General features: G+C 38.3%; 1 protein-coding gene across 4 annotated transcripts in view; it reads right to left on the reverse strand.

Moving 5' to 3' along the window:
• LRBA (LPS responsive beige-like anchor protein) overlaps window positions 1-24,517 on the reverse strand; it is a 417,031-nt gene that overhangs the window by 32,161 nt on the left and 360,353 nt on the right. For 3 of the 4 annotated variants that reach the window (XM_064510803.1, XM_064510804.1, XM_064510802.1), the window contains exons 49-52: window positions 11,354-11,443; window positions 7,834-8,026; window positions 5,057-5,119; window positions 1,581-1,736 (exon numbers count right to left, since the gene is read on the reverse strand). In XM_064510803.1, the coding sequence (XP_064366873.1) occupies window positions 1,581-1,736; window positions 5,057-5,119; window positions 7,834-8,026; window positions 11,354-11,443 (502 nt within the window). The remainder of the gene's footprint in view (window positions 1-1,580; window positions 1,737-5,056; window positions 5,120-7,833; window positions 8,027-11,353; window positions 11,444-24,517) is intronic. The other variant, XM_064510805.1, reaches the window with a different exon arrangement.

The raw sequence follows: 24,517 nt of genomic DNA on the forward strand, positions 1-24,517 counted from the left end.
TTCACTGCTATATTCTCATTTTAACTCCAAATAAAATAAATGGCAAGTTACTTGAATTAAACTATAGTTAGAGTTCCTATATTTAATACTGACAGAAAGGAAACACATAGAAGACTCATAGCAACTTTTTTCAGAAATGTATTTTGGTTTAGATCATAATTAGCTATACTAGAATTAAGATGCCTAATGGTCTCTGACTTATACACAGAGGAAGTAACTTAATGAAATATCTATAGTTAAGACTGATACAAGACAAAGCTAACAAAATAATACCAGCTTCCTACCATAGATGTAAAATCAAATGTATCCTTCAACATAAAAAATTAGTTAACTATTTACATAAATCAAGAATATACAATGAATTTTCATCACTGCTAGCCAACTTTTTAAAGATCTCCTTTAAATTGACAGCTTTCATGTGAATTTATTTGCATCAATGAGAAAATTAAACTAAGAAGGGTCTAACAAGATGCCTTTAAAACGAATTGTAGTCAGTCAACATAAAGTAAATGGAACTTCTCATTTGCAGTTGAGGCTCTAAAATTGCAAAAATGACAGATGTACTGTACTGCCAAAATATGCCATGTGGTCTAGTCTTAACAGATTTTCATTAAATACCATTCTGTATTATACAATATTTTGGTTTGCCAACTGTGAAAAACACTATTAACTAATATATTTAAGAAATGATGACAAACATGTAGTATATTCCCTAGGGATTAATAACCTACTGGAAAGCTTGATGGCACACACACACACATTAACCATACCGGGTCATTAATCCCAAAGAAATACCTTGCACTGAGGTTGCTATTCCCATTATAAGATAATGAAAGGGAAAAATCATACCTATTTTTTTCTTGAGCTCCATGGTTTTTAAATCCCCACAGCTCTTATGTTGAAAGATTCTTTTCTGTTTAGCATGACACATGCATGACTTCAACTGTTTGAATACATGCAGGCTGACAGACTAATTTAACTGCTGCCCATTATATTGGTCAGTTTAGGTTGTATGAAAGAATTCAGTGGCTCCAAATCAATTTTTCTATTATACCATAGCTTTCAAAGACCTTCACAAGTATTCTTTTACCAGATTTCAAGACCTCACTTTTTTACTAAAGGTAGGGTTTTTCATACTTTCTACTATGCTTGCCTGTATTTCTTTAAAAAAGAATTTTTTTTTCTCCAGTGCTCAAAACCACCAGGTAAATTCAAGTAAGTGCTCTAAGAGCAATTAATTCTCCTAGTGTGCAAAACTTCACAAAAACTCATTAGCTCACTTTACTTGTGAGACTGCAGTGTAAGAACAAGCATGCCTCTCTCAGAATCATATGGATTTTAAATGTGATGTTACGTCTAAACAAGAGCTCCCTGTCTTATATTTTTTCCACAGAACCAATGGCATGCTATACAGAGTACCAGTAGAGAGGAAAAGATTTGACAAATGTTATTCATAGGGAATAAATACATACTCTACTTTCTCCTCCCCACCCCATACTTTTTTTTTTTTTCTGAAAAAGTAGGCTTATGATGAACAGAGAATTTCTTAGACTATTCCTTTATTTTAGAAATACATTTACCTGAATCAGTTGAATAAACTCGGAAACTCTTGTCCCAGAAGCCACAGACCAAGATATAACGATTGTCAGAGGTGATGACAAAACATTGGGAATGCACCTGAATGCTTTGGTCCAGAAGGTCAGTGATTTGCCTTCTGTGCATACCTGTATTGCTGGCTGAACAGAAAGACACATAAATGAAGATATTTAGCATCCACATGCACAGAATAAAACCACATTTCAGAACTTGCGTGTTCACAACAGAACTATTTCTTACTGCTGTTACTTGCTTTTTTTGTGGCAGGGACATTTTCTTCCTACTTTTACTATAAAATGCTTATTACACTTCTGGGAACAATGATAATTCCTTGTAGTATATATTCTAAAATGGAAGAAATCCCTTCAAGTAAAATACAATTGACAAATATAAAGGAAAAATTGCAAAACTGAAGGATACATAAAAATGTAAAATGCTTCCTCCCCCCCAAAGTTCTTCTAGTCTAGGAAAATTAAAATGAACAAACAAATGAAAGAAATCTAACAGTAAGACAGTATCTATACATATAGATATATGCATATGTATGGTGCTATATAGTGGCTTACATGTAGCAGACAACAGAACTATGATTTCATAATCAGAAGATATTGTAGAGAAATTGTGTGTGTAAAGAAAATTGTACAGAAGTTGTGTCTCATCACAAGCATTGCAATTTAAAAAATAATGCTTGTAATAAATATTACCATCAGGCTCATATGGAGCACTTCACATTTTTTTAGCACTGCACAAAAATTAACTAGCTTATCTCCAGGATCTTCTTCAGAGTTGAGAAAAAATATTTATCCCACTTTGATCACCTACTCTTTTTTTCCCATATAATCTTGCACTGTGAACTCATGGAATGGACAGTACTCAATTAATAAGCATATTTTCATAATATATTTTGTCCTCATTAATTAATCTATATACATGGGTCCATATAGATAAATATCATGAAAATCCTACACTGCAGGGAGAACTTTAACATGCCTTCTTCTGAAGGAAAACTGACTCCCACCCTAGAAGAGTAAGTGCTTCTGAGCCTTTCCGCCCACTCCTTGCAAGCCCCATGATTTCTGATCCTGGTGGTCCCGGGACCTTCCCCTGTCCTGGTCTTCCTAGTCCTCTTCTCTACTCCTTGTTCTTTATCTTCCTTCCCTTCTCACAGACTAACCATTCACTAAGCCTTGGCCTTACTCCATTTACTTTATATCAAATTCTTAATTTATTTATGCTTTAGTTAGGTATACAATGTTGACGCTGTCTTGTCCACATGGGTAGCAAATAATTTAGCAAGGCACTGCCATGTGTTCTTCAGGTAAACACATAAAGGGGCCTTGATCACCATTGGGGCCACTTCAATAATAACAACAATGCTTTATAAATGCACTGTGAAGCATACTGCATTACCATGACAAAATAATGGCAAATAAAACCAAAGAAACCTTCAGAGTGACAAATTCAGTGTGGGTGAGGCCTTCAAAAAACTTTGCCTAAAAAGAGGTCTAGAATCTATGTCATATCAGACATTGCTGTTTTATATCTTCCTGTGCAACTGGAAAACAAGGACAGCATGAATCCTTCCTTGTGACTAAGACAGCAACAAGATTCCTGCTATAACCATAAAAGTGCAATTTTGTGGTCCTCTTAGGTGCCATTTCTAGGTAAATGTGTCTAGCCACAATTAAGAACCTTAATATTAAGTACATAATTACTTGCTTGTACCCAATGATGCTACTTAACAGTGACAGAGAAACATTTAAACCTTTTAAGCTATGCCCAATGTAATCACAAGGCTGATTTGAGATCTATTGTATGAAAAGAATATTAAACCATTTTTCAGAACTGTGAACATTCATTTAAATGCGTTTATACTGAACAAAAATCAAAGTATTTTTTAAGTTAATGCTATGCCTGTAAAGAGAACTATAAGTCTGAAAATTATGAAAAATACAAATGAAAATAAAAATTATGCTTTTCTTCACAATGTGTAGGAAATGTGGTCAGACAGGTCCATTGCAATTTTTTTTTTTTTCTGTGATATTTATCTATACTTTTAAGACTGCTTGGTTTTAAAGTAGAATATACATTTTCTGATCAAACATTATTTGGACAAAGTGCATTTCAGGAAGGAAAGGAGAGTTACAGCATATGTCCTCCTCCAGCATATGTAGGTATTGTATTGTTCAGAGGGAAAAGATTTCAAAAACTTTGGAAAAACATTTTAATTTTATCAGCTCTGCAAAAATGGTTTAACAGGCTCATACTATTCCTGATTTAATTATCACAGAGATTACCTAGCAAAATGGCTACACAGCAACAGTCTGTATCTATAGACAGATACTATACAGTTCCTACTGTGATGCGCATATTAGTTTTGAAATTTAATTCTCACTGGCTGACACATCTGTCATTTCACCCTATCTGAACAAGTTCATTTTTGCTCTGATTTTTCCATGCTTGCATAATTGGTCACTTCACTTTTTGTTCACTTTTCCCCCTCTTTTTGCCTCTTGTGAATTACCATGCAATGTGTCTGCAGTTGGAGTTTCGGTTGTTTTGTTTTTCCTCTTTTAATCACATTTAGGGTTCCGCTTGCCATATTACACATTCCTAAATTATAGTCAACATTTACACTCCCCAAAATATGGGTCTATAATGAAAAAACTGACCAAACTCTATCATGCTAATAGAAAGATCAGCTCTATCTAAACTAATAAACCTCTATAATAAAAAGTCATAAATTGAATCTGTTACACTGAGTCATTAAATAAAAGTGAGACATCCTCCACCCTTTTTTAATGAAAGAAAAACATATACAAATGTAACTAGTGATGGTGATCAAAAGATGCAATACCCTTGAAAAATGAATACTAATATCTTAATACTAAAACTGAGTGGGCAATATATTTCAGCTCTGAAACTGCTTTGCAATTACACATTAATCCCCTCAGCCCAAACAGCAGGTCTATGAAGAAAGGATTGATCTCCTTTAATGATGAAACCCTGGCACCATGGTTTTATTTTTCACAACACGGTGCAGTTAAGAACCCCACTGTTATTATGAAAATTTCCTCAGCAAAGGAGCTCCATCACATTACCAGCGCACCAATTCATCATAACGTGCCTCACTCCTGCTCATCAACAAGTCTGAGTGATGAAAAGATCCAATATTATCCTGACAGTACTTCATGCACATTCTCAATCACACATTATTACAGCATCCATATTAATTTTCACTGACACGCGTCCTAGGCCTGTTCAAATTAGGCAAACCAACGAGGGGGAGTTGATGAAATACCAGCATAGCCACAGCTCATTGCATTCCAATTTGCATGCAAATGGTTTATCAGGAAAATTCCATTCCCAGCAACCAGCAAGTGAAAAACAACCGTAATCTACACTTCAGGGCCACCATACAGAGCTTAATGAATCGCAAAGAGAGAAGGAAGTGACAGACCTATGAGAGGATCGATTTCCACTGGCAGCTGGTAAGGCTGGTCTTGTACAGCACCTTGATGAGCTGGAATTCAGGAAAGAAGATTTTAAAACTCTGCCCTTTTTTAATACCTAGAGCCACATAAATTGCATAAATCAAAGCTACGTCCATTTTTCTAACCATCCAAGATTCTTCGGCATCAACTGAATTAAAGAAAAAAAAATCCAGGTGCTTTCACAGGCTGCTTATTAAACATTTATTTTAGATTAGTGCTATTCTGAATGTATGCCATCAGCAGCAGCTCCAGTCCTGAGCCATAAGCTCTAGCAGATGCTTTACTGGCAACCTCTCCTGTCGCAACAAAACAAAATTAAGTGGTAAAGAGCACTGAAAACAAAATGTGACAACCATCTGCTGACTGCAGCAAATACTGTTTTCCCCTTTACTTTATAAAGCACTGCTTTGAACAAGTGAAGCACAAAGAACTTTAAAAAAAAGTCAGTTTATGACGGAGGCAGAGAAATCTCCTAGTCGTGCAGTATTTAATGTTTCATCCATCACCAAAATTCATTTATTTGCAAGTTTGGATTAAAGTTAATATATAATTCTGCAGACCCATATTTCATCTGAGCACCTGGCATACCAGTGAAATGTTTACCTCCTGAATTTGCCTTCAGTGTTAAAAAGAGCCTTTTTTCACAGCTTCACTAAAAAAAAACAAACAAGAAACCCAAGCAAACAAACAGAAAACCACAAAGCTCACAAAACATTCTTGGAAGTGGAACTAAAAATAATGGCTAAATACTTACACCTATGATTTCTACAACTACCCTCCAAAGCATAGGTCAGTAGAAATAGCATGGTTGCAGGAGTAATACAGAAGTCAGAGTTCTGCTGCAATGAAACACTAACACAGAACAAAACATTATGAAGTCCCGATGCCAAAACAGAGGTACTCTGTTGGGTATCAGTGCCGTTAGCTGTCAGTAAAGCCACCAAACTTGCATACAAAAGCAGGAATGGGATTTTTAATTACGCATCAGTGACAACTGGTCACTTGGCAGCTTAACTTTCTTACCATGATGCTTTATTAGGAAAGACAATGCTAAGCCCACAGCAGGATGCAGAGTAGTAATGATACCTGCCCTCTAACTCTAGCAAATCCCAATTTTGGTATAATATTTGAAGGCAACAATAATGCGGGCTAGTTTCAGGAATCCATATCCAGATCTCTTAGGTGCAGTATTCCATTAACAGCCAGCAGCTATGATCGGTTTGCTCTCAGAGGTGTGGGAGGAGGTTTTTAGGGTTTGCTTGGGTTTTGTTGGTTTGTTTTGAAGTATAGGTTTTATTGAGTTGTTTGTAAATGCAGAACAACTGTTAAATGACTCCAAATTAAGAAACAGTGATGCAAAAGTACAGCTTACTGTTCTGCCTTTCAGAGGTCAGGAAAAAAACAAAACCTGAAGGCTGCGATTCACAGCAATTGGTTGCTTGCTCACAGACCATCAGGCTCATGAGGAAATCAAAATCGACTCCTACCACTTTAAGACCTCTTCTCTTCCCATGACTGTTATATCTCTGTAGAGATTTTTTTTAAAAAAAAGCCTGAGGACTATCTGCACAAGGTCACCCATCCAAGGTATGAGAGGATGTTGTCATCCTCCTTCCAAACAAATGACAAGAGCATCGTCAATAGTTTTTGCTCATGACTTGTGAACTAGACAGGCCTCCCCTCCCCACTTCCTTCCCACCTCTCTTTTTAAGCATTTCTTGGGTAGGGGAAATAATACATACATGTTTCTATTTGCACAATGTTGAGAGGTAATTTGTAAGAGTTAGCAAAAAAGTGTGGGAGTCATCTGGCTTTCTTTAAACTGTAATCAAGGACCACTGGTACAAATTTCTTTGCAAGAATTTCAGTGATGCAAGTTCTACTCTGGTGCAAATATCTTCTATTTAAGTTATTTAAGTAGAAGCCCTTTTTTCCCTTTGTTGAAAAGCCTTTGACCAGATAGGAATTTACTGCAGAGCACAAGAAATAAACTACCTTTCAGGGCTCAGGCTTGAAGCTGTCATACTTAGGAAAGGAGGATGAGTCCCTTAAGGATTAGAGGATATTGGAATTGAAAACAGAATGGCTATATTCTCAAGTCCAACACATTTTTTAAAGGTAATTAATTTGATTGGTTGCTATGCATATGAATATGTTGTTTTCCTGTCATACTGGCGAATATATGAGCACCTAATAACTTTGGGATGTTTAACTTAGAGAAGATACAGAATTCCCATGTATTTTTATCTTCTAATACAGATTGAATGGCTTTAAGATTAGGTCATGGTTTTCATAATCAACAAGAAAAAGCTAGGAAAACAGATTTCAGGCAAGTTGTGTGTGCTTTAAAACCTGCCTTAGACATGATATTGTTCAGGCTTCCATTATCTGGACGTCTGATTGGAAAACAAATTCAAGAGAACAAGTGTGACTGTTTATTATAATAAAATAGTGATATATTGTTTTTTCTTCTTGCATATTGCTTGATGGCCTGGAAAGAGGTATTTTTCTGCATAGCTTGCTGTTACACACCTTTTGTGTACTACACACCTCATCACACAATGGTTCGGCTGACCTTACGGAGAATCTAAGTGGCACATGTGAAAAGCATGTTGTGTCAAGGAACTGGACTAGTAGTTCATACTTAAAATTTATACCATTTCTACAGCAAATTTTGAAACAGACAATGGAAATACTACTTGGTTGCAGTGATTCCTTATGCTATTTACTTGAATTTACTTACCAGGAAGATTATGCCACTTGTTTACAGCAAATAGCCTATTTGCAGTAACTGTGATCACAGCAGGAGTGGCCAGGCCAGGCTGCGTGTTGGCAGCTACATGAGTGACAGGGGAGTTGGATGGGAACTTGAGAACCATTATAACGTCCTGTTGAGCTTGGTCTGTGAACATCAACGGGCTCTGCAGGAGGAGATACTGTTGAGTGCACACAACAAGAACCCAAATACATGGGAAGAGAAAACATGGGGAGGAGAAAAGAAGACAGGACAGGACAAGAGAAGGAAGATTGGATTAAAATACACATGCTCCAATAGCAGCTGCAGTGAAAGCAAATGCACTAATAGTAGACAGACTAGTGGAAACAACCATTTTAGGGAGACCTCTTTCACGTATACAATTAAGTTGACAGCCTTGCTGAACAGTGGGTGTCTATATTCAAACTTTGCTGCAGATCACTGCAGATTATACTAAAAGTTTCCAATAGCCTGTCTCTACCAAAAGAATTCTCCTTCATATCTACAGAGATAGCATGTCAAGGAAAGCAATGCCAAAATAGGAGGGAACCCCCCCCCCAAAAAAAAAGTGAGCAAAAGAAATTCCTGCTCCCAGAGATTGTCTCAAGTTGCATTAAATTGGCAGACTACAATTCTTTACAAGCCAGATGAGAACATAAAAGCACATTAAAATAAACAGATACACACATACACTAGATATATGTTCTGTATATATTTCTGGTGTACAAAAATAAGATTTATGAATGCAAAGCAGAAGACTTCACTGAAATGTGTTTCAGAGGACAAACATAATTAAATGCAGCTGTAAAGAATATAAAGTGGACGTGATCACAGACACTATGTGACATCGTTTCTAGAAATTTTTAAGGGAAGGAATGAATCCAGACTCATTTTCAACACAGTATTTTTAGGTTTTAGTTTTCAAATTTAATAAATAGGAAAGAGTAATAACTTTTTAAGTAAGACATCTAACAACATTACAAATGTTGAAACAAAATATTGAGGAACTTAGATCTGGATGTCAAATGCAAGAAGGAGAAGCAGAATTTAATGAGTTTCTGACTGTGCTGCACAGCAAAACGAGAAATCCATTAAGATGTAGAACTACAATCATCCTAGCTACTGTTAGCCATATTCCTCTAGCATTTTCTAATAACAGAATTAGAACACTAATGAAGTGTTCTCAGCTATTTTCCACCTGCAATATTTCATTACATATATGTGTATGTAAGTGCATACATTTAATGTATATTTATACAGAACTAATAAAAAAATTAAATACATTTGCATTTTTATTATCACTCCTTTTTAAAAAGTTATTAAGAGTACTTAAAAAAACATATTGCTCTATGAATTCCTACTTACATTCTTTGCACAAAGGTGTAAATAAAAGCAACTAATAAGCTACCCAGACACCCTTCTGAGCAAGTGGCTAAAAGCCAATCAATATTATGAGTTAATCCTCCCTGGATGCTCATTCAATTAAAGGTGTCAGTAATGCCTCATCTGATGTGGCCTCAATTAAATCCAGCTATCTGATGGTGGAAAACACAGGGGGATACAGCAACAGCAGCAAAACCAGACAAATAGGCAGCCTTCGTGTGACTGCTAATTACTACACCTGGTGTATATTATGGCTTGTGCACTTAACACAGCACGCGGTAGCTTTCAATTCGGTTGTATTCATGCGTACACACACACACACACACACACACACACACGAAAACAAAAAACTTAGTGCAACTAAAAAGCGTTCAGACTGGCGACAGAGAAAAGATCTTCACTATATTTCAGCTGCAGGAAAGACTAATACTACTTTTAAAAAGCTGAAAATACTATAAAATTTTTATGCATTAATAACTGCAAAAGGGGTTAAAATAAGTGGAGGACTAAGGTTTTGTTTCCATGTGCATGTCAGCCCAAAAACCCCAGGAGCTAGAAACAGTTAACGTCACAGAACTTACTTGCTTCCATTATATACTCAATACTTACTAATTCACCATCATGCAAAATATTATAATAAAAACCAGCCAAACTGCTTAGTGGCATCAAATGTATTCATACAAGAATGGGTCTCACTAATGTGCCAGCGATCAGCTCCTCACGTTCCTGCCCTTCCTGAACCCAGCCTCTGTAAGTCTGGGGCAAGAGCCTAGGGCCCGGCACCGCACAAGAGGGACGCCGGCACGTAGCACCATGCATCGAGGGCACCTGGGCCCCCGCCTGCCCCCATTGGCAGGGCTCCTCTGCCAGTGAGCACACCCCAGCCACTGCAGTGGGCTGCCGCCTCCCCTGCCCTGGGACGCTAGGTGTGAGAGAGGTGCGATGGGCCGGGTCAGCCCACATCAGCATGGTCGCCCGCATCCCCCAGCCCATGGGGCTCCAGAGCAGGCAGGCGCCTCCAGCGCAGTTGTCAACGCGTAAGGTTGCAGAGAGGGGGCGGTCAGCGGAGCAAGCCTCGTGTACAACGCATGGCAGAGGGGGCGGTCAGCGGAGCAAGCCTCGTGTACAACGCATGGCACGTGGCCATTTGGGACAGGCTAGCAGCTCAATTTGACAAGAAAGCTTACATTTCTTACATTCCTATTGCACACACTTTGGAAGTTACGTTGCAAAAATTTCAGGGTTTTGTGGGCCTTCTCTAAAGGCTCTTGCTTTTCAGATGGGTTTGTAATCGAATAACCCTGGTCCATCAGAGTAGGATATACAGTTTACAGCATAAACAAGAGGAAAATCTCCCTTTCTATATTTCGTTACAAAACGCCTGTCTTAGCAGCAAGGGAACGTAACCTTTTGAAAAAGTTGTGAATTAGCGAACCATTTGCTCCACTTGTCACAGTATCACTTAACATAATTAGTTCTGGATCTGTGACAACACAAATGATATTTTAGACCCGGGACTGCACACAACGTGATATGGAAAGTAATCAGTAATAAAATAATAGTTTGTATAATAAAATTATATTAGACACGAGTAGAGGTAAAAGGGAAAGCATGTTAATGCTCCCTGCCTGGATTTTATCACCCTAGCTTTACTGCAAAACACATTTAGTCACATTCTTTGCCATGCAAGTTTCAGCTCATGAATTCCTAGTAATCCCGGTTTTAGGGGAAAACCTATGCCTGGGGGAAAAGACAAGGAAGTTCCACCTCCTAAATCCATGCTTCTTGAGGAATCTGCCAAAGATTAACTAAATTTTCTCCACGATGACTGGCTCTCACCTGTACAGGTATGGTATCAACAAAACAAACCGATGAAGTGTTCTTCGATTATACTGACAAAAGATGGCTGTACTAGGAATCAAAACAATCCTTTTAGCAATAAATAAAATAACAGTTAAGGACTGCATGCACTAACAGACCCACAAACTCGTAACTCATCTGCTATTTTTAATAACACAATTCCACGACCAAAAAAAAGAAAAACAAAGTAGCCGGTATGGTAATTTGAAAATAGCAAAGGAAGTGAGCGACATGGTTGGTCACAAAGAGTTAACATGCTACTTACCACCTGCATGGCAGAACTTCTTGGAGGATGTGGTTCTATGAGCAGTTGGGAAGGAGTCTGTCCAAAACTTCGTATTTGAGCTTCAACAGCCTGGAAAGGGCACAGGCAGGTTTGCATGTTAAGAGGTGCTAATTACAGGCAATAGAACCATAACTGTCACCTGAAAATGTCATTCCACACTTCTGGCTTGTTTCATGTTGAAAATCAACCCTGTGTGTTCACTGTGGGGCTAAGTGCTTGGCACTGGTACGAAGAATGAGGTAATCATTTTAGTACTGTGGATGCTATTTCCATGAGAAACTCTGCAAAACCTTATCCTGCTCAATGATATTAAACAGAAACCAGCTATTATAATCAGAAATCCTCTTTATTGGCTCCATTTTTCCTTTCTAACACTGGCTTATCCTGTTTGCATCATAACTTAGACACAAAAGCTAATTTTTAAAAAGTTTCTATAGGTACCAAAAAAGTGTTCTACTTTTTATTTAAACTCTATTTCCCGGTTTCTTAGCAATAACTACAAGGAAAGCTACACTGAGTTTTTTCATACTTTTATCTTTATTCAGAGAAACAAAAAAATTTTAGGATGCATTAAACTACCGACAGCAAGACTAATATCAAATACAACTAAAGGAGAACTTGAAGATGAAGCACAATTTTTTTTTAAAGTTTCTCTAAATCTTTAGCAACATACTTGATCGCTTTCTTCATAGGTGCTATATGAAAATTTGTAACTTCTTAAAGATAATTATTCTGAAATTATGTAAGTATGAGCTTTATTAGGTAAGTACGAACTTATACTTCTTGCCTATACATTTTCAACTAGTTTTCTATGTTGCCACATATGGGCCTGGTGACTCAAATACAAAAATCAAACAACGAAAACTTAACAAGTTATTTCTTATCAGACAAGTGCACTATCCACAGGATCACACTAATCCTATAGAAAATCTGAAGTAATTCAGCTTAGTTTGAGTCTCTCGTTGTGAGTTTAACTAAGTCAAATTACTTTGCATTCACTGTGGGCTACCAGCTTGCATATGCACAGATACTTTGATTTCTCTGTTGTATGGTAATTTGACAGTGCTTTGAACCCTACATTCTCAAAAGCATCTAGTGATGTTGAGTATCTAAGGTGAGGCATCAGCAAGCCCTATTTTCAAAGGAAGTCTCCTGAAAATCAGGCCCCTGTAAAGTGTTTCAAGTGGAGCACTTAAACACAAAACCACTCACCACTTCCTTAGCTTTTAGAATATTATGTTTGCTCTCTCCAAGATTCTTCTTTTTTATGGTTCAACAATTTCAGCATACCTTGAGGGTCCTTATACTTACATGGCATGTTCCATTTTAGTACCCATTAAAGTTTTCAAGAAAATTGTGATTTTGAGAAAATGGTAAACATGCTGATTTTATTCCTAAAAAGAATTATTTTTAGATAATAATAAAGGTTATTACTGGCACACATAACACTCACCTGTTACAGAAAGAACAAAACCAAAAGTGGAATGCACCCGAGGCTTTAAGATCATCAAAATAATCATGCTCTGAGATAGGAAACATGCAATCCAAAACACTTGACCTTACTACATTTGGAAAGGTTTTTGAAACACCTACCTCACTAGAATAAGAGCTTCAATGACTCTATGGGCAGATTCTAACACTCTTCCCCACGCCAGGAGCACCTTAATCTTCAAGAAGTGCTACGGTATTGGAACTGCTGAATAAGCAACTCTATCAAAAACCTGGCCATAATTTGACATGCAAATGCTGAGATTCAATGAGAACTTTCTGAGGAATAGCAACATCAGGTTCATGAAACAGCAACGCTGAGTAAGCCCACCAGAGTCCCCTTCCCAGGGACTAGAGATGCTACATTAAAATTCCAGGCTGGGTCTTGTGGCTAGAGACTTCAAGGGCACAGAATATGAGGTCCCTCAAGAGATGAGGCAAAACATCACCATATTGGTCAGCAACTCCACTGTCTCCATAAGAAGCTGCTTGTCTCAGAATATCCAGATTAAAAGGATTTACTTACATTTACTTGCAGGTTGATTGGACTATGTTTGATAGCAGATAGGAATTCTGCTTTGCACTGAGAGAAGACCAGAAGAACATAGGCCAGAAGAACTGGCCCTCTAGGCCAGTGCTAGAACAACCCTGGATTCAAGTTATTCCATGCATGTTACAATTTTACTACAGAGTCTATAGGATCTACCAATTATTTCCTATCAAATATTTCCTAATTATTATCCAAAATGAGTAAAATCTTGAAGCACAACTCCATGCATGTCTTCTAGATAGAACTAAAAATACAATGGATAACAAGAGGAAATTATAAGCTTCAGACTTGTAAACTTCTTTTTATTCTGTCCTACAGTCATAACGGAAGCATCCATTTCCACATAGCCTACAATCAGCATTTAAAGGGAGTCAGAGTTTTGTCTTACTCGTAAAATTTGGTATGTCCTTTTATTCCCACTCCCATTACAGGATGCTACCTCTATAAATTATACTCCCTTATACAGTGTCAGTACTAAGAAAGGAAAAAGTAAACTCAAGATATGATGTATTAATGCAGAGCACTTTAAATACAATCACTGTAACAAGAGCACACACTGACTTGGAACAAAAATCAGATGTTATAATTACTTTAATCAATGAAAGATCAGCAGCCAGAAAGCTATTTTCCACAGTCCAGATCTCAGAGAAGCTCACAGCTATCCAGCAACATAAAAACTGGAAGAGTCATAGTTATGCTCCCACTGCTCGGCTCGCATAATGCCAGACATTATCGCACTCCTAGACCACACAACAGCAGCTTCCTCAGTGAGGAAGAAAATCCCTCTGGGATATTAAAAACAAGTATTAAGTAATCACTCAACGTGCAGGTAAATAGACATTGCTCTAATCTGCCCATTTTCACACAACTCGCTTTCTGTAGGAACTGGTAAAACTGCTGACCAAGGGGACAATGATTTTGCCAAAGCTGGTCTTAGGGGAGGGACCACAAACTCTATGCAGACCACACACATACCCCTCATGCTCTTGCAGAAAATCTCTTACCAAACTCGATTTTCAGTCTTTAACAGAGAGTACCTGCATCCATGCTTATGTTCTAGCAGATGCCAAACTAGAGTTTTGGATTTACAGTTCAGGCACAGACAAGTTTTTTAGATTCATTAGGTTCCATGTGATTCTCCCAGAAATACGAGAGCCTACATTTCCAGGAAAGCAATAGCCCACTGACACATCCTTCCCTTTTAGCCAACAGAACTAGGAAAAGTAAAACTCCGATCATGTGCTACAAAGGGTAACAAGGCTTGATAAAACTTCAAAACGATACACAGAATACAGGTACAAACATTGCTATCTGTTGGCTCTCCTTACTGCACATTTTCAGAGAGCGAACAGAAATCTGTAAAACTGTCAAGTACAGATCAAGGTAACAACACTTGGACAACTGCATCTAGACACAGCAGCTAGACTTCAGCACAACTCCTTGCATTCCTTTTAGTTACCAAGAAAAAAGAAAAGATTTTTGTTCTTAGGCTTCAAGACTTCTTCATTATAACCAAGACATTGCACTAGCACCCCCAGATGATTATTTCCTCATCCCAGACTGTACTCAAAATCAATCCAGACGTCAACAGTACATGTTCGGATGAGCTTTCAGTCTCTTCCATATAAAAAGATGCAAGAGGACCTCCCTCCATCAGCAGAAACATGTGATGGTGGGGCCAGAATCAATCCCTTCTCTTCCAATTTGCATAACAAGAGAAAGAGAAATACAGGGCATTTTAGCCACCAGATGTCACTCAAACTTTTGTTCAATCTGTCAAAGAAAATCAGCTAGGAGCAGACAATCCTTTCCTCAGAGAGATAATTAATACCTCCTTTGAAGAAAAAAGCTACCACTCACCTGAGAATACGCAATAAATTGACCATCAGTCAACAAGTCATCAACTCACGTTCTAACAAATTATAGCCCAGCTTCTAACTTCATTTTCTTGAAAACTTACTAATAGCATTAGTCAGTATTACTCAGAGACAGCCAGCTTCTTCCAGTGGCAGAGGAAGGCTACGTATTCTCACATTGTTGAATCTCCCTGGAGCATACAAGAATTTAAATTATTGTAGGTACAAATACTTGGAAAATTTGCATAACTAGTGTAATTTTTCTTAAAGGCATCATGTAACTGGAAAGGAATAACCTTTGTGTGAAAGATATCTTTATTATCACACACTCTTATCTCTGAAAGCATGCTGCATACCACAAAGTAAAAGAGAGTATCATTCAACATTTTGTTTCACTGCTCCTCAAATATCTCAGTAAAACAGCCTTCTTCCTGTTAATCCTCTACAACAACAAAACTTTGGTAAGGCCAGAATTGTTCCAGATGCTACAACCAGAAGTAATAAAATGAAACAAGCTAGCTAATCCTTTACAATAATCCACACAATACACATCCCAAACCACATATTTATATGATAAATATGGTTTCTCAAATGTTAATTAATTTATAAACATGACAATCTCAAGCAAATTTCACAAGTTAAAATTTATCTGATTACCACCTTAACCTGTTCCTAAAATCTCCTGATTGCCTCTTTTTCTGCGGGGTGGGGAGGGGGAGAGGGGAAATAGGGAGGCAAATTAAAAAAGGAAGAGTGGAAAAGCAAATGAAAACTTGGCTTAGCTATAATGTAGGTTTTGGCCACTGCTTAGCATAGACATTTTCAGTCTCTGAATTCACCCTCTAATCTAACTGTGAAGAAAGTTAATTCAACAGCATGCAGTACCCACCAAATACGGCTGTAAATTTTTGGAGAAGGAGGGTGATGGGGAGGTTGAACATATGGATGCAGTTAAGGTAAAAACAGATGTTTGTTACTTTTCTTTGCAGCAACACTCAAACTAAATCAAAATTGCTTTTTTTCTCATGTTTATGTCTGAAAGAACTATAAAATTAAATATGAGGGAGGGAGGGAAAAGGGGGAAGTGCAGTGAGTGTCACAGAGAAAGAATGAAATGGTCTCCAAGTTTTGAACTCAAATCCTGAAATGAAGGCCCACAGAATGAAAAGGCAAGACACACGTTATTTAACTCCAGATTTAAAGGCCCTTAAAGAGACTAGTTAAGAGTTGCTTTCATCATGCATGCTCAGGCACAAAACACCAAATTGTCTGAAGAGGCCAAACGTCAAACGTGAAGTAGCCACGTCAAAACGCACGCCGCAGTCTGAATGCAGTTTGAACAGTTACAAGAGTCACTCTCCTATCATGCTCACTGTATGCTGATGTACTGACTTGGAAAATTGGAGGCTACTCTCTGCCTTTACAAATCTGCATGTGAATATTTTCAGTAATTCTCAAACCAGTAGGAGTTAAATGCCAAACGTTTGAAAGCCCAGATGAAATAACATCATGCAATGTAATATGTACTCTTTCAGCATGTGTGTTAGGGACAGCAAAGGTTTTGGGTTCATCCTCCCTCTCTCTACCCTGCATTTATGTCCAGAAAATAACAGTCCTTGCAAAAATAATTACTTTGGCTCTCTGCTGCTCCTACCTCACTTTTCAATATTCAAAAAGGTTTACACACATGTTCCTCAGTGATTTCTACTGGCTTGAGTGATATGCAATTATGATTACTTGCTTTCCCTTTCCTTCCACCCAGATGTTGCTTTACAGCACCAGAGAACACACTATTTGACAGGTTTCCCTTCAGACAGTGAAGCTAAATGGCTTGGGGGCTCACTGACTAGCTCCTCTCCCCATGGGACGGTGATTAAAATCAAGCTTTGATAACAAGTGATCAGAAAACCTTTTCCGACCAGATAGTTACTTACAATGCTACAGCAAGGCTCTTAGTTAAATTTCTCAAGGACTACAGCCCAGATGACACTAACCAGAGAACAAGCAGGATTCATAACAATTAGATAAAACTGCTGAAACAAGCTAAAGATTACAGAAGAGAAGCTCTTCGTAGTACCATCTCCTGCTGTTTTATAATAATTCCCATCAGATCAAGATTGTGAAAAATGGCAAAATACTTTTCAGAAACAAGGTATACGCTTGCTGACTATGCATCTGCCCTGGGGACACTGCACTACACTTGACCCAGGGAAAAAATACAGCACTCAAATGTTAGTATCATAAATTCACACACTTACATCCGCTGTTTTAAAAATAAAATGAGTAGCCTAATTTCTTCATGCCGAAATAGAACGTAGCTCTGCTTTTTCAACTTCACAAACCAACCCTTCTGTAGTGAACCAGTTCAATACTTTTTTTTTTTTAATCAATTTAACCATTTCCTTAACGTACAGTTTCAAGGGAAACATGCCTACAATGGCTTTGAAACCTAACGAATGGCTGGGGAGGGCAGGGAGTAAGGAGGGAAGAAAGACTAAAGAGAAGAAACTACAAGATCAAGAGTTACATACTATTCTCTACGCTTGTTGAACGTGCCTGAAAAATGTTTATCATAGACCCTCTGTTAACTAAGCAGACCGTAAAGGATTACTATTGCAGGCAGCTAATGTTACTACCTCTGTCCAAGTAACATAGGTTTATGGCTTCAGAGCAGGAGTGTGGGCAGAAATACTGTCAACAACCTGCAGAGGGGGACATTACTAATGCACACTAGCAACTTGCTAGGAAGCAGAAAGCGGCCAACCTCTGCCTGCTGCGGTACATTAGGGATACGTGTAACAAAACTGAGCATGCCACATTACACAAGGAAATGACATAAAAACGTAGAAATGAGAGCCATCAAACATAAAGGAAGGAAAGAGGGTTTCTTCCTTCCCTGTAGCTTCCTTCCAAAAAGTACATCATTTGTATAATCTCTTATTATTTTCTTAGTTAAGCTCCTTGCGTGTGTCTGCTGAAGGTATTCCAGTTGCCTGTTTCAAGTTGGTTACTAGCCTAACCGCTCATGGTTTTTCAAATCCCAAACTACAGATACCGGGGGGCATACTGGATTTTTTTTACTTAAAGCTATTTAGGATTCAATATATGAGTTGTACTTTTTCATTCCATAGATGAGTGTACAAGGGAGCAAAGAGAGGATACATTCCCCCATGCCTTTAAAAACAAAACACTAATCCAGCTCCTAAGCTACATTATGAAATTTTCTGTGAGAACCAAGAAGATTAAGCATTTTTGATCAGACAAATTAGTATGGCGATTACATGGCAGTCATTAAAGTAAAACGGGAAGTAATCACAGTTTGTGAAAATACAGGAGACTCCCCTCAGGGCCATCGGAGCTGCTCCGATCTGAATACTTGCATTCCAGGCATATTAAACAGCGGCGGAGGCCAGCCTTCCCGCAAGCCCCAGCTCACGCGGCTGTCCATCTAGCACAGCGTAATCCCAGCTGCCAATCTGAAAGAAACCAGTTAGTCAGAGCAGACACAACCAACAGAAACAAATGTCACTCAGTAATGTTCAGAGGCACTGGGTTCATGGATAATTTCAAACAGTATCTCTGTCTGGAGCACTGATGTGCTCATTCAAAACACCTAAATCTCTGGCTACTGAAAAGGAGCAGATAAAAAAACTAGAACTAGAAAAACAGGTCTGGTACTACTTCAAAGAGACTGACAAAATAAAAAGGGAAGAGAGTCTAAAAAGATGGTAAGACAAATTTAAAGACCTGCAAATAAAACTTCAGTACAAGCAAAAAACCATAAGCTGCTCTGGGCCAATTTTAAAAAATGCAACAGTCTCAATTTTATTTGAGCACCAAGAGCAAAACTGATTAATTTCTCTATTCAGTACAGCAACTGAAGATTTCAAAATAACTGCTCATTGCTTCCATTTAAAATCAATAACATCACATAGAAAATAGTGTCATTCCCATATGCAGTATCTTGAAACCTCACCGATTTCCAGTATTATTCATTCACTTACAACAGTATCACTCCTTTAAATAGCTAAATATAATTCCTAAAACTTACTACTTTCACACAGTCTACTTGCTACTCAGCTGACTCCAAATTTTCTGATCTAAAACTTTTTTCTTTGGAAGAAAGCGATCTGTTCCAATCTGTTTCCATTCCATCAAAATGCATCATTGCTGATAACATTTCTGTCCTTTAAATAGAAAAGCTTCGCTAAAATCAAAACATTCCAATCTGACGGAAGTCAATATACTGACGCAAAAACCCAGCACCTCATTTTTTAAAAAGCCTTGCATGATCAGATGTTTAAAAATCTGTAACAACTGTAAAAAAGCAGCTAAGTAACTTATTTTGCTAAGCTAAGAAAGGCATTTATTTAAACTAAGAACTACAATCTACAAGTTTAAACTATTTGTTTTCAAAGGATGGGTAAAATATTAATTTCAGTTTTCTACTGCAATGAATTAACATTTTTTATCATCTAATAAACTGAAATGTCTAACTGGGACATGATTTTTGGACACTGAATGAGGCAAAGTATCTCCAGCATGACCTCAAGCATTCTCACTGCAGAAGCAGCTACTGTTCTAATATAATATAACTAACAAAATAGAGTTTGGTAAATAAATGCCACATCTGCAGACACAGTGGGAACACTCAGGAGCGAGGCACCTTAGATTACAATAAACAAATACAATAAAAATATTCCAAACAAAACTCTGCAGTTTCCTAATTATTGTAAAAGTCAAAACAGATATTGGTGGGACTGTATAAAGAAACTGAAAATAACCTAAGCATGCTGATGATATGAAAAATTATGAGATGTCTGTAGGCAATCCGCATCTGATTCAAGGCTAACTGACTTAGTGTATGATAACTGCAGTTATCATATGCTAATATTTCTCATCCTTTCCACACAGAGTAGAAGAAAAGGTTAAAAAAAAAAAAAAAGTAGAAAAACTTCTTCTATTCAGAAAGTTATTTTTGGAAGATTATGAACATCACTTTGCTCCATCCCTTTGCTCCATCCCTTGTTTACCTTTTTGATTACATGTTCTCATTTAACACTGGCCAAATATGTCAGATATCTAAGACTGACCAGCCAGGCACGAAGTAAAATGTAAAGAGCTCAGGGGGTCTCAAGCCCTCTGTGGCTCTGATAGATCCACAAGACAGGTCAAGCAAGAAGAGGTGAGTGAACTGACTGCACGGAAAATTTCTACCCTTTGAATTTCAATCAGGGGCTGAGAAAACAAGCACTCAGAATTGAAGAACTAATTTACATGAGTTACCTCCTTCTAAAAAGCTTTGCAATTCTCGGCCAAAGCAGTTGTTTGGATTTTTATTTTGTTAGTTGTTACACATCAGGCATCTCAGTCCTACCTCCGCTAACTCTAAAATATCACCCTTTTTTCCACCGGCTAGAACAGGAGAAACACCAAATAAAATCAGAATCCACTCTGTGGCGAGCACAAAGAGAACCTTCAGGTCAAATATCTTGCTGCATTGAAATTTAGCTGAATACTTTTATGTCTGTTTCTAAGCACTGGAGTAAACATGTAAGTTAAGACAAAGGGCAATAAAATGCCATTCGTCATGTCAAAGACTGGGTTAAATGGAATCAAAGCAGCGCCACACCTCCCAGATACCACAGTAAATCCTTGCCTATCCTCGTTTTGCCTGTTTACTCAAACACCACAGATAGACCACAGTGTGAGCTGGGATGCGAGAATAGTAAATGGTATGAAGCAGTGGTGTTAATTACGCTCCTGCTATTTTACTGCTCCTTGTAGCAGAAGAAAACACCCACCTCTTTGCAGGAGGCTCCCCACGCCCAGAGTTGCTGGCCCCGATTCAGGGGGTGGCGGGAAGCGCCACCCGCAACGGCAACTGAGGGCCCACCCGCGCCACGCAGCTCGCCGCCGGGTGCCTCCACGGGGAAAGATCGGGCCTGGGTCCGCTTGCAGCTGACAAGTCTACCTCTGCTGAGCCAGTAAATCAGGATGCTCGCTTCGAGTACAGTCTTCCTAAGCCTGGTTCCGTAGAACGCTATTTTCATATAGATTTTCAATTAAAACTAGATCAATTCTTAACATTTATTTGGCTTTTCACGCTGTTCCTGTGCTGTACAATGTGATGCGTACCATCTGTGTAGCACACTTCCGGCCAGAGAGGATTCAGGGGTTGTTTCTACAATACTTTGAATTTTGCCCACATGAATTCTTCACTTACTGAATTCAACACTTCTAAATTCACTGTTCCGTGACAGTATTTTGTAATCACTTTATCCTACTTTATAAAACTCGCTGCAGCCACAACAAAGACTGTGCCCAACCTGCTAAAAACAGACTGATCATTTTCCCAACTATTTAGTAAATGTTAACTATGCTATAAATACAAATTGTGTTTATACTTTGTGAAAGATTCACTGCTGTCAGAGTTCTCCAGCTGAGTTAGAGCTTAAATATGCTATTAAACCCCACTACGAACACAGCTAAAAGAGAGGCCAAAAATGCTTTCTCTGGGATAAGATATCAGATCTGCTACTGCTGTCATGAAACTGGGGTCATGTAAACTAAACATCCTTGCAGCTTCTTTTGGAAAGCACAGAAGTCTCTCAAACTATAAATATTTAAAAATTAAAAATTAGACTCATAAGAGCTAGGTCCAAGATGCATAAAGCTCACCTAAAGATATTAATCTGGGGCAACATTTAAAAGCTATTATCCATGAAACAATTTATGCCATATGCTCTGAGATAGAAAATAAAAGAATTATTTCCTCTCTTTATATAATCAGAAGTGACACATTCAAATAACATACCAAATGCTATGTCCAAGTTGATTCTTCACAATTCTTGATTTTTGAAACTCCTCAGTTCATATGGAAACACAATATCAGAAGTAGAAAGAAAGGTGCCGACAGAATGGAGCAAGCTGTGCTTCCTAATGTTGAACAGGCTGCTTTCATCTAACAAAATGGTGCCTTGTCTTCCAAAGGAGAAAGTCTAACGCAACGGACTCCTCTTATGCTAAAAGTAAATCACTTCTCAATGAAAGTATGTGGGGATGGGACTTTCTATCATTTTCTGCAAACCACTGTTGCTAATTTTCAAACCATCACTCTTCCTAAATTATTGGGTACAGTGGTCATGGCATATGATATTTTAAAAAATTATTTAAAGAATACGCTGAGGTGCTTTTTGATAAATATGGTAAAAAATCTAGTGTATCTCTGAGGCTCCAGGATTCCTGTAGCAAACTGATGACTTGTTCTCGAAGTAATATTTTGCCTTCACGCTATTAACTTCATTCTCTTTCCTGCTGTTTAGGCATGTCCAGGGTTTATTCTAGGCACACAGGGATATCAGTGGGGTAATGGGCTTTTAATTAATAACTCTGAGCGCCGCCTAGATTCGTGATGATCCTTTGTTAGATTATGTCAGAGACAACAGCAATTCCTATTCTTCTGACCAAGAAGTAATTATTGCAGTAATGCAATATCCAAAAATCAGTCCAAGATTCAAATTATTTTCTGCAGATCATGCTTCACCTCATAATCGGTTGCTTGTCTGAATGGCTTAGAACTAATTCAATTTCTTTTTTCTTTCCAAAAGAGAATTTGTGACAAGCAAGAAAAAAGTGCCATAAGTCCCCTCCTGAGGGGCCGGCGGATGTTTATCTGCACGACGGCGACTGCTCGCCTCTCCCACGGGGACAGCAAGGAAGCCCGCCTAGGGCAGCTGCTGGGTGCAGGACTTCCATAGCTCAGAACATGCTGCTCAAGGTGGAGTCAATGGCAGGCAGCAACACAGCATACCTCTCCTGGCACAATCCACACTCTCCGCAGGAAAGAGAAGGGATATTTACTGCTTCTCAACTGAACAGTAACTTCCCTCTGCAGTTGTAACCTCCTTCAGCCAGATATGTGAGCACGAAGATCAGAGCCAATGACAACACTGCTAAAGTAGCTAGAAGAAAAAAGAAGAGGATGAAGGAACGGTTTCTGCAGGGATGAGATGTGCACAGATATGCCAGCGGATGGACTGGGTCTCTCACCTTGCTTCCCCTGGTTGTGGCTCCCTTCCCCCCTGGCTCCAGCTCAAACCCTCCTCTCTTGATCTGCTCCCCTCCCCCCGAGATCTGCCTTTGAATTATGCAAGCTTTGCACTCCCCAGGGTTTATCTGCCAAAAGGTAGCATGTGGCCCATGGTTTGCATTTTAGTTCAAAATTTTCTATTATAGCAGTCAGATCCTTTCAAAATACTTTACTTCCTTTATTCCCATAGGCAGAAAGAATGGCAGGAAAAAATTGTTCACAGCAGTATGAAAGGGTGTAAAAGTTCTACATTTTCAGTTTAAAAAAAGAAAGTTAGAATATGGTTTTAATCAAGTAGTTTTCCTTCCTAGACGAGTGTTTCCTCCTTGTAATATATATAACCTGACTGCCTATAAAAATAAAGGTGCCAGTTGGAGCCGTTTAGGAGACCTAAGGAAATTCTGCATTAACCTAAACTCCTCCAGTCCTCAGTTCCTTCCACTCTTGTTCTGTGTGTGGCCTCTCCTCAGGTTGGTGACTTAGGTCACCAACATCTATACGCTGTCTCTGTGAAGATGCTTCAGAAACACATGCATCCTGGGCTTCTCAGTACTGACGTGGTCCAGGCTTAGCAGTGGATATCCTCTCAGACCAGCTATGCTCAGAAATTGCCATGGCTTAAACACATGCTATTATTTCCATATGATGCATAATCCTTAGTAACTTGCAACTCGGAGTATACAGAAGCTTCTGATTGTCTTAGGTTTGCAAATAAAACTGTATTTTCTACTACAACTGACAGGATTTAAATCCCCAAACCTTGAATCCTACCGAGAGGAAGAAAGAAGGGTGAAAGCATCCTTCCCAGAAATCTAGAATAAAATTCCCAGTTTAATTCTTCCGTAATAAACAGATATTAAATCTGCAATGTCATGCCTGTCTAAAAATACTATTAATTGCCCAGATCAGAAACTCATTTGGCCTCTAACCAGGACTTTGGGAGAGAAAAGGAGAAATATTTTCTGGCAAGCTGATTTAAGGAGAAAAATAAACACTGATTGAAGCTGCTCAACAGTACAGAATGCTAGTGTAGGTCCTCGGGGAGATGGATTAGTAAGCAGGAAGAAGGTGAGGCTGTCAAAGGTGCATGATAAATTCATTTAGCACATAGATATAGAAGGATTATGCACACAGATATACGCACAACCAGATTTTTT

Source organism: Dromaius novaehollandiae, chromosome 4 (genome assembly GCF_036370855.1).
Source record: "Dromaius novaehollandiae isolate bDroNov1 chromosome 4, bDroNov1.hap1, whole genome shotgun sequence".
In the NCBI taxonomy this organism is placed as follows: Eukaryota; Metazoa; Chordata; class Aves; order Casuariiformes; family Dromaiidae; genus Dromaius; species Dromaius novaehollandiae.